This window comes from Mastomys coucha, unplaced genomic scaffold (genome assembly GCF_008632895.1).
Source record: "Mastomys coucha isolate ucsf_1 unplaced genomic scaffold, UCSF_Mcou_1 pScaffold20, whole genome shotgun sequence".
NCBI classification, from domain to species: Eukaryota; Metazoa; Chordata; class Mammalia; order Rodentia; family Muridae; genus Mastomys; species Mastomys coucha.
The window spans coordinates 108,889,620-108,900,791 of record NW_022196903.1 but is presented as its reverse complement, the minus strand read 5'-3'; the positions used below and the strand labels follow the sequence as shown (position 1 = coordinate 108,900,791).

At 43.7% G+C, this 11,172-nt stretch overlaps 1 protein-coding gene across 4 annotated transcripts in view; it reads left to right on the top strand.

Moving 5' to 3' along the window:
• The first annotated feature begins 1,857 nt into the window (after positions 1-1,857).
• Raf1 (Raf-1 proto-oncogene, serine/threonine kinase) overlaps positions 1,858-11,172 on the top strand; it is a 60,348-nt gene continuing 51,033 nt past the window's right edge. The window contains exon 1 of one of the 4 annotated variants that reach the window (XM_031383009.1): positions 1,858-2,246. Coding sequence is in view for 2 of the 4 variants with exons in the window: in XM_031383013.1 (XP_031238873.1) it covers positions 2,762-2,795 (34 nt within the window). In the remaining 2 variants the exon portion in view is untranslated. Of the gene's footprint in view, positions 2,247-2,469; positions 2,796-11,172 lie in introns of those variants that run through there. The other 3 variants (XM_031383010.1, XM_031383013.1, XM_031383008.1) reach the window with 3 other exon arrangements.

Sequence of the window (11,172 nt, the reverse complement as noted above, 5' to 3'; positions counted from 1 at the left end):
CTGCAGGCAGACAGCCATCAGCCTCCATCTCTTGTGTGTCTGTCCTGACTGCAGGCAGACAGCCATCAGCCTCCATCTCTTGCCATCATAGCCTTCCCACCATGATGGACTGTGTCCTTCAACTGTCAGCCAAAATAAGAAGCCCTTCCTTTCGTTATTATTAAATCTATTTATGTGTATGAACATTTTGCCTGTATGTGTACCTGTGTACTACATGTCTGATACACAAAGAGATCAGGAAAGGGCATTGGATTTCTGCAACTGAAGTTATGGGTGGTTGTGACTACCATGTGGGTGTTGAGAATTGAACCTAAGTCCTCTGCAAGAGCAGCTGGTGCTCTAACCACTGTCCTTTGGGCCTACCTTCCCTTTTTTTTTTTTAACCCTGTCTTCGTCCATTATCTTGTCACAGAAACCAGAAAAGTAACCATTACAAAAGTCAAAAGATGGGAAGAACCTAAATTTCCCTGGTTATGCTAGACAGAGAATCTGGTGTAAACTTATGATGAAATAGTTTAGCTCTAAAGAGGAATGAAGTATTAGCACACATGTATTACAGATGAACTTGGAACCAGGCTAAGCAAAAAGACTTAAGTCATAAAACACCCCATACTTTATAAATATCCACGCACACAAGGTAATCTAGAAGTCAAGTCTGTAGTAGCAAAATGAGTATTGGTGGTCAGTGGGGGTGGGAAGCTAGTGAGAAACTGCTTAGTGGGTTATTTTATTTCAGAGTAATGGAAATGTTTTGGAACTAAAGTCGAGGTTACACAACACTGTGAATGTACTAAATGCCAAGAGATGTTTACTTATAAATGGTTACTTTAAAAAAATTGTATGTGTATTTGTAAATGCGGTTGCAGGTTGCGCACGTAGCACCGGGTTCGAATCAAGGTCAGAGGATAACTTTCAAGAGTCTATTCTCTCTTCCATCATGAACCATCAGGTTTCACTCTGCAAACTTTTTATTCTGGGTCTCCTTGCAGGTCCCCAAATGGCTACTTTGAAAATACTTACAGAGGTAGGAGAACGGGAGTCTGAGGTCAGCCTCAAATTAAGAGGGAATCTGGCACATACCTTTAATCCCAGCCCTCAAGAGGCAGAAGCAGACAGATCTCTTTGAGTTCGAGGCCAGCCTGGCTTACAAAGTGAGTTAGTTCCGGGACAGACAGGGATGTTAGATAAAGTAACCCTGTCTCGAAAAACCACAAAAATAAATAAAAATAAATTGAGAACCTATTTCAAAGAGGGGGGAAAAAGCACAATCGACAATACACATTGCCCTCCAGGTGTCTAGTCTACCGGGGTTGTACGAAGGCGCACAACAGGCTTCAGTTTACCGTGGGCCATATTGCCGCATCAATTTTAATTTTCTATCTTTTTATTTTGAGACCGTGTCTCACGCTGCTTAGCATGACCGTGAACTCCCGACCCTCACTTTCTATGCGCTGGGATTACAGGCGTGCAACATCATACTTTTAGTTTTTGGTCAATCTGGTGTACTACAGTGAACCCTCGATGTACAAATGAGGAACCTGAGGTTTAATACAGTATGAGGGCTTGCCCACAAAACCCGTAGGCCGCCATTCTCCATGGATATCAACTTCAGAGAGGAAGCACCAAAGCTGGGCCCTGTGCCGTGTGTCATCAGGCGCGTCTGGTCCTCTGAGGGCCTCGCGGGGGGACGGAGCGCGGCTGCAGCCCACGACCGCTCGCCCCGGACCAAAGACAGTCACAGCGCTACCACGGATGCAGCCCCGAAATGGCGGCCGCAGTACCGCGAGGCCACGCCCCCGGAGGCGGGGCCAGATTCTAGGCCCGAGCGATAGATCCCCGAGCCAAGTTTTAAGCCGACAGCCGAGCCCAGGAGCTCGCGCAGAGGCAGTGAGCCCGCGGCGCCGCAGGTCGCGAAGACGAGTGTCGAGCGCAGGGCTAGCTCGCCGGGACAGCCTGAGAACGTCTTCATCGCGGGTGCTTGTGCCGCCATCTTGGATGGCGGGAGTTAGAACCGAGCGAGCTTGAGGCGGGAAGGCTTCTCTTCTGTTCTCCGCAGGCCCTCAGACGGGCCAGCTGGCCGAGCTTTGGGGCGCGTGCCCTGAGGCGCGGGGCGCTAGTGCAGCGATGCGGGACCTTCCCGGGGCCCCGTCCCCCGGGCTGGGGACACGCCGAATGTGACCGCAACCCGTTCTCTCAACCACAGCTGCCGCTGCACGACGGGACCCGGCGCTGCCTGGCTCCCTCAGGTAGGCCGCAGGGATGACGGTGCGGCCGCGGGGCGCAGGGTCGACCAGGCCGCTGTCATCCTGGTGGCGGGCCGGGCGCGGGCCGGGTGTCATGGCCGGCGAGCCAGTTTCCACACCCCTGCTCAGATTTCCCTGTGTTTCTCGGAAACGTGCCAGCGCCACTCCGGTGCCTAGTGAGCATTCCTCATATTTTGGCAATGGGGGAAAAAAAATCCTCCCAGAGCTGCCCAGCGTCTGTGTTGTCACTGGGATGGGCTCGTTCTTTTTCTCTCGGGCTGCAGAAGTGGGGGGAGCCCGGCCTTGCACCTCCTCTCGGGCTGCTTCGCCTAAGTGACACCCTTTTAGGGAAGACGAGAGGAATCAGGGAAGGCAGCGAGAAACCGGTCAGTGCCCCGGCACAAAGGCGTGCGACCTCGCCCGGGGCTTCTAAATGGGAGGCCCGGGATGCTCGAGATTCGGAGCCGGGCTGCCTTTTGTGTGAAGCCACAGCCTCCCAGGCTCTGCAGAGCCAGGGGATGGATGCAGAGTTGGGACACCACGGGAGGCAAGGTGGCCGTGTTCATTCATTGTTCTCTCTCCAGGGCCCAGGGTGTGCCTCTGGTTTTCATTCTTTGTTGGGGGGCGCCGGGGGGGGGCAGTTAGATCGCTTCTTTCCGGGTTGAGACGTTACCGGGACCTGGGGAATGGGTCAGGTCTGCGTATAGAAGTGGGGAATGAATTCAGGGCACGTCAGGATGCCTGCATTGCGTCCTGTGGGGTCTGTGGAGACTCCGCTCCCGGGGCGTGAAAACAATGCGCGGTGATAAGGCTTGTTTTCTCAAGTGTTCTTGGGATTTAGAACAGTTAGGTGCAGAGTAGAGAAGCCCTGAGTTTCCGTGCCTGCTTCCGCGCGGAGTTTGAAGGACTGTTCCGCCAGGTGAGGCAGAGGGGAAGACATTGTCAGCGGAGGGAACAGCTGGCACCAAGGCACAGAGGCATAGCCTGCGGGAGTAGGGAGGATTTGGGGGAGCAGCTTGTAAATGTGAGGGGCAGGAAGACAGTGAGACGTCAGAGTCTAAAAGGAAAATTGATAGCTTGTGAAGGGTCTGTGTGATGGATAGTGGTGAACAAGTTCATTTATTAATTCACTTCTTGTTGCAAATGTTTAGTTCTTGCAGGTTGCTGCTTTGCTCCCCACCCACTATGGTAGTGAACCTTGCTAAGTCTTGCTAACCATTTTGGTAATTGATAGAAAATGTTTAGTGCTTGCTCACTGGTTCCTATTTGGAGATAACTCTTGCAGCTATTTCTAAGGTTATTCCTGCGTACAAAAATACTGACTTCATAGACGTAGTATTTTTTACTAACTCTTGAGTTTTAAATCGCTGCTGACCACGTAAAACACATCCCCCAAACATACAGAAATTGGCAGATTATAGAAAGCATCCGAAAAAGTGTAGCATGAAAGTATTTTTAATTAACTCTATTTATGTAGTAGACTCCTTTCTTTGGACTGAGTCCCCAGGTTGCATCTTTGTTAAGCCGTCTCCAGCCCTGTGAACATTATTCTTCTAAAATAGCTACTTCAGTTAAGGCTTGTGCTGAAGTGGCTATTTAGAAGTGAAGAGACATCAGGGGTAGTTTCCATTTCTTGGTGTTGTGAACCACTGGAAAACACTGAGGTTCTTTGGATTTGTTTTTACTCTTATCACTTCAAGGGCTAAATAAGCTGTTTAAAATCCAGCAGCAACATTTGACCTAGCTGAGACTGGATACTTGGAAAAATAAACCTGCTGATGTTTCTGTTCTGAAGGCTTATCTTCAGGTCTGCAAGGCTGTGATTGTGCCCTGGAGTGGGATCATGCAGCTTTGTGAAGGTCTTGTCAGTAGTTGAGAAGACCTTGTATGCCTGTGAAGTAGAAGGCTTGACTGAAAGGCTTTTGAATGCATTTTAAGGGATTTGGCCCTGTAGTAAAAAGACTGAGAACCTTTTTACTTATGACAAAAAGTATCCAAAAATTAACAATGATACTGCATCATAACTGCTCTGAACCCAGTTGCTTTTGGCTTCAAGTCAGTTTTACTCTGATGATTAAACTACTTGACAGTTTTTGGAAGTTAATTTGATATTTGCAGAAGTACTAAATATTTTTAATGGACATACAATGACTAACTTCAAATTGCTCTTTTAGGAAGTCGATGAGTGAATGTTCGATTATTTAATGTTAAAATTCAGAAGAAACTTTGTTACTCACCTGCTACCTAAAAACATGAAAGAAAGACTTGGTTTGCCTGCTAGGTCTACTAGTCATAACCCTGATCTTGGGAGGAGCTTGTTAACTAAACACCATGCCTTAATGTTGACTTGCAGATCAGAATTTAAATATCCTCTCTGCAAGACGGTGAACAAATGTAACAGTGAGGGGGTTTATGAAACCATAAAAATCAAGCTTCAACTTAAAATTTTTTTGTGTTATTTTTCTCAAGTTGTAAGAAGACCATAAAAAATCAGGGTCTCCTATTCTTGAAAAATCAGAAATGTTTTGTTTTGTGTTTTTTTTTTCCTTTGCTTTTTTTTTTTTTTTTTTTTTTTTTTTTGGCTGGATCTCACTGTGTAGTCCTTGGATGACCTGAAACTCACTACAAAGACCAGGAGGTAGGTTAGCCTTGAACTCACAAAGATCCCCTTGCCTCTGCCTTCCAACTATTGGGATTAAAAGTATAGATTCTTTAGGAGGATATTGAGTTTTTTTGTTCTTTGTTTGTTTGTTTGTTTTTTGATATGTGTACACATGGATGGGTGAACTTGCTAATTGTTCATCCAGCAGGTTCAAAATAGACACTAAATATTTACATTAAGATTCTAAGTAATGTCAGATTGTTTTATTTTGGACTTCAAAGTTGTGAGTAAAAAGTAATTGCTCATTAAAATTGACAATTTTTGTAGTGGCTGAGTCATTCTGTTACTTCTTTGTTCCCAGGATTATTTGTGTAGCTCTCAGTGATTTAATTTTAGTTTTTTTTAATTTTAATTATATATGCATGGATATTTTGCCTGCATATATGTCTGTGAACCACATATGTGCCTGGTGCCTTGGAGGTTAGAAGTGGGCATTATTATCTGGAACTGAGGTTACAGAAAGTTGTGAGCTAGCATGTGGGTGGATACTGGAAACTGAACCCAGGTCTTTTGTAAGATTGTCTTTTAACTGCTGAGCCATCTCTCTAGCCCCTTAGTGTTTTAACCTTTTTTTTTTGGTTTTTCAAGACAGGGTTTCTCTGTGTAGCCCTGGCTGTCCTGGAAATCACTCTGTAGACCAGGCTGGCCTCAAACTCAGAAATCTGCCTGCCTCTGTCTCCCTAGTGCTGGGATTAAAGGTGTGCGCCATTTTTTTTAACTTTTATTGTACATGTGTGTATGTTTGTGTGCCTGAGTGTATATACACCAATGTCTGTAGTGTTAGTGGAGGTGGGAAGAGGGAATCAGATGTTCTAGAGTTGGAATTACAGGTAGCTGTGAGCTGTGTGGGTTCTGGAAACTGAACCAGTAAGTACTCTTTTTTTTTTTTCTTTTTTTTTTTTAATTTATATTTTTATGTGTATGAGTACACTGTAGCTGTACAAATGGCCGTGAGCCCTCATGTGTGTGGCTGCTGGGAATTAAACTCTGGGCCTCTGCCGGCCTTGCTCTCTCTGGTGTAATTCACTAGCTGTCTTCAGACACACCAGAAGAGGGCGTCAGATCTCATTACGGGTGGTTGTGAGCCACCATGTGGTTGCAGGGATCCAAACTCAGGACCTTCGGAAGAGCAGTCAGTGCTCTCACCCTCTGAGCCATCTCACCAGCCCAGTAGTAAGTACTCTTAATTGATGGGCCATTGTTCTAGTCCATTTGTTGTTTTTTTTTTTAAGGGCTGGAGAGATGGTTCAGTTGTTAAGAGCCTTGTTGGTTTTGCAGAGGACCTGGGTTTGGGTGACTAGGCACCCACATGGGGGTTTACAACTGTCTGTATGTAACTCCAGTTCTAGAAGATCTGGCACCCTCTTCTGTCCTTGTGGGCACAAGGACCCACATGATACATAGACATATATGCTGGCCAAAAACCCATTCACATAAAATTAAAAAAAAATGCATGCTTGTATTAAATACATATATGTAGACAAGGCTAGCCTCAAATTTGTGATGCTTCGGTTTCAGTTGTCCTGAGATTTGGGATTACAGGTATGTGCTACCACACTTAGTGAGTGATTTCAGATGCTTGAGTCTGAAATTGTTCTGAGAATCTCAGTTTTTAACTGAAGGAAATTTCAAGTGGATGGTATTTCTTATTTATTTAGCTTGGTACAGGCTATTTGAAGATTTTTTTTTAATTGCTCAGTGTGTGAATTGGCATTGCATTTCAGTCAGTGTACATAGTATATTTTGAGGAACACTTGACACAGTTTTATTTTTAGATCAGGTTCTAAAGGATTTAACTGGATGGCGATTAACAATTCTAAAAGCTATTTTAGAATTTGCAAACCCTTGTGATTTAGCTTTGTTTACATTTTTGGTTAAAGAATGGAAAGGAGCAGGCAATGAGAATGTTTAAGTGAAGTCTTGTATGGCACACCAGCAAAGTGGCATGGTCTGTGCTATGTAGAGTCACCGTCCTCTGTCTGTCTGACCCAGGGTCTCTTTGTGGTCCTGGCTGTCCTAGAACTTTCATACAATGTAGACCAGGCTGGCCTGAAGGCACACAGAGCCATGTGCTTCTGTCTCCCAAGTGCTGGGATTAAAGGTATGGGCGACCATGCCTTGCTTCTTGTCTTGCTTCATCTTCCTTTGTCTAACAATTTTTCTAATTTATTGTCATCCAGTAGCAAGAGTAAGCACACTGGCTGGTTGAGTCAAGTTCTCCCCTCTTTATTTTCTTCCTTCCTATTATGAAGTAAAAGTTCTCTCTGATTTTTCCTTGACTTTGTAATGAGATGTGATGTTTGGGCAAAACATCTCCCTTTTCCATTTTATGGGTACAGTTCTGGGGATTAAACCTAGGGCTTTAAGTAGACCAGGAAAACATTGCCATCAACACTGCCAGTCTGTTTGCCTTTCTTCAACCCAGTATGGCAGCGTTGGAAGACTTAGAGTGGTTAATGGTTATGTCTTATGAGTTTTTGTTTCATGTTTATTGTTTTTTAGACAGAAGCCAAGGCTAGCCTCATGGCAATCTTATTGCTTCAGCCTTCTGAGTGCTGGGATTATAGGCATGCATATCATACCTGGCTTTTTATTAGTTTTTCGAGAAGTTCATGCAGTGTTTTTGACTGTATTCACCCCTTTCTCCAACTCTTTTCAGAGTCACCCCTCCTTCTCTACACATCCAACTTGGTGTCTTTTTTTCTTCTTCTTCTTGGTGTCTTGGTATCTTTCAATACCAATTTGTGCTGCCCAAATATTCTTGGATGTGTGGTTGTCTATTGGAGAGTGGTTGACTTACCAGGGGGTTCTTCCAGAAAGCTGTCTCTCCTTTTTCAGCAGCTGACAGTGGCTAGGGGTGGGATTGTATGCTCATCTCCCTTCTCCATGCTGGGATTTGGTCTGTCGCAAAGGTTTTGTACATATTGTCCCAACTGCAGAGAGTTCATATGTGCAGCTGCCCTGTTGTGTCCAGAGATGTTTCCTTGTTGTCATCCCCTGCCTCTGGCACTTAGATGTTTTCCTGCCTTCTGTTCCTCAGTGAATCCTGAACCTTTGAGATGTAGGGATGTAGGATGCCTTATTCCTTCAGGGCTGAGCATTCTGCAGTCTCTTATTTTCTGCCTCTTGGCCAGTTGTGGGTCACTGTAAACCACACAGTGATCTACTGCAAATATAAGCTTCTCAGATGAGGTTATAGAGATACATTACACTATGTATCTCTATGTAACAATAAATCTTTTAAAGAGTCAGTTTAATACTGTGTTCTTTTAGCAGCCTAATAGTAGTAAGTTTTCCCCCCATCTAGTCATAGGGTTTTTAGCATAGTAATGGTACCAGGTATTGGTTTCATATTGTGGAGTGGGGCTTAAAATCCAATCAGAAAGTGATTGGTTACTCAACATGCTGTTTGTGTCTCCACTGCACCAGTAGGTATGTCCTGCCAGGCTAGTCATTATTGTGGCTTGCTTTTCTCTTTATTACTGTGCCTAGCACTCTCCAGCCGTTTGAAAGCTAGCCAATAAAGATGAAGCTTCCAGGTCCATTCCAGGTTAATTTCACCATGTCCTATGACTCAAGTATGTGGTGTCTTCAGCAATTGGGTCTTACCATCAAGTTCTGGAGGATATCTAAGTGCAGCGACAATATCCTGTAATGTTGGGAGGGTGGATGTCAGTGGGACCTCATTGGCCAATATCTCCAAAAGTAGTAAGCCATTTCTGACATGGGCCTTTTATTAGCCTCTGGTACTACTACTTGTAACTCAGCTCCAGGGGGCTGCTTCTGCACTCACATGCATGTACCCTTCCCATGCATGCACATAACATTTTAATTTGTGTGTGTAGATATAGATATTTTAGGAAGTTTTTATAGTGCTAGGTTTTTATATGTCTTTTTTGAAAGTCCTTCTCATGCTCCCTTCTGACCCTACTTTCTGTTCCCAGCCCAGTTTTTAACTTTTCCTGTTCCAGTATTCTCCTTTAAACCTTTATTCCTTTATGTAGTTGGTCTTGAACTTGCTGTGCTTCCAAGAATGGCCTTGAACTAATGATTTCCTGCTTCTACTTCTCAGTTGCTAGGATTATAGACATGAGCCCTCACATCCAATTTATGTGGTGCTAAATATCAAACCCAGGACTTCCTGCCCCAGATTTAAAAGTGATTTTTTAATTTATTTACTTTACATATATGAACGTTCTACCTGCATGCATATATTTGCATCCTGCATGTATCTATTGGATTCCCTGGAACTGGAATTATGGATGGATGCATACTCATAATCATCCAACCATATGGGTGCTGACAATTGAATCTGGGTCCTCTGTAAGAGCAAGAAATGGAGCCATCTCTTTAGCTACTAAATTTCTAAATTTTTGAGATAGGGTTTCATGTAGTCTTCACTGGCTTTGAATTCATTATATAGCTAAGTCTAGCCTTGATCTAATTCTGTTTCAGTCTCCCACATGCTAAGACTACAGGTGTTTGTTATCATAGCCTACGAAAAGTTATTCTTATTTTAAGATTTAGTTATGTGTGTGGATGTGCTGTTGGAGTACATGCATATGAGTGTAGAAGCCTAAGGAATTCGAGAGGCACTGAGCGGAGTTACAGATAGTTATTGGTCACCTGACACAGATGCTGGCATATAAAGTTCTGGCTAAGTAGCCCAGGCTGGCTTCAAACTCAGTTTTAAGTTCTTGTTCTTCTTGCCTCAGCTTTTTTTTTTTTTAAGTTTTTTTTTTAAAGATTTATTTATTATTATAAATGAGTACCCTGTAGCTGTCTTCAGACCACCAGAAGAGGGTGTCAGATTTCATTATGGGTGGTTGTGTGCCACCATGTGGTTGCTGGGATTTGAACTCACGACCTTTGGAAGAGCTGCCAGTGCTCTTACCCACTGAGCCATCTCACCAGCCCCATGCCTCAGCTTTTAAGTTCTGGGGATTACAGGTGCAGTGTGATAGCATTTAGCATGAGAAAGGCTAAATAATTTTTTAAAAATTATTGTTGTATAGGATGACTTTCAGGAGTCAGTTTTCTCATTTTATGATGTTGGACCTGCGGATTGAACGTGGGTAGTCAGGCTTGGCAGCAAGTTCTTTTACCTGTGGATCTGTCTTGCTGGTCTGAGAAGGGTTAAGTTTTCATTCATTCACTTATTTATTTAGAAATAGGATCTCACTGTGGATCCCTGACTGGCTCAAATTTTGCAGTGTAGAACAGACTGTCTTTGAACTCAGAGATCCACCTGCCTTTGCCTCCTGAGTGCTGGGACTAAAGGTGTGCATTACCATTCTGCAAAAGACTAATTTTTAAAACTACTTGTTGTGTATGTAAGGTTTGCCACAAAGATGTCTGATTTTAATGTGAAATGAAGTCATTAGTGTCTCTGTCTGCTGAGCCTGCGTGAGATGACAGTGGCTTTTGCTGCTCCCTTTCTCCTCAGATTTAATCATTTTAGCTTCTTATTGTGGGGGGTCAGACTTTGCATGTTGTATATTTTGGTATATGTGCTAATGTTTGACTTTGTAAATGATTGTTCATTTAAAAATTATTAGTTACTACCTAAATGAAGAAGCAATTACTGATTTGGAGCGAACAGAGGTCCTAAAAAAAAAACCATCAATTCCCAACAACCACATGAAGGCTCACAACTATCTGTACAGTTATAGTGTACTCACATACATAAATAAATTTTTTTTCATGACATGGTTTCTCTGTGTAGCCCTGGCTGTCCTGGAACTCACTCTGTAGACCAGGCTGGGCTCCAACTCAGAAATCTGCCTGCCTCTGCCTCCCAAGTGCTGGGATTAAAGGCGTGCCCCCCCTCCCCGGCTTAATAAATCTAAAAAAAAAAAAAAACCAGCTCAAAGAAAGCCAGAGTTTGAGCTATACTGTCGACAACCAGTCTCTGCAGTCAGACTCTGAGATAGAAGGATCACAAGTTCAAGACCAGCCTGACCTACACAGTGAAATTCAAGATCAGTCAACTAACCAGCCAGCCAGCCAGCCAGTCACAAGCTAACCAAAACAGTTCAAAAGATTTAAAGAGGATAATGAAAAAACTCATTTTGTGGTGAGAGTTAAAAATGAAATTGGTCTCAGGCATCTTTTACTGTGGAAATGATTGTTTCTGAACTCATACACAGTTTGCATTTTAAGATCAGTTACACTTCAAAACAACAAAATCTGCTTCTGATACTTGGGTAGCTAATGCTTGCTAACATTTAGAAGGGTAGACTGACTGGTCCATTTTTTTATGTAAGC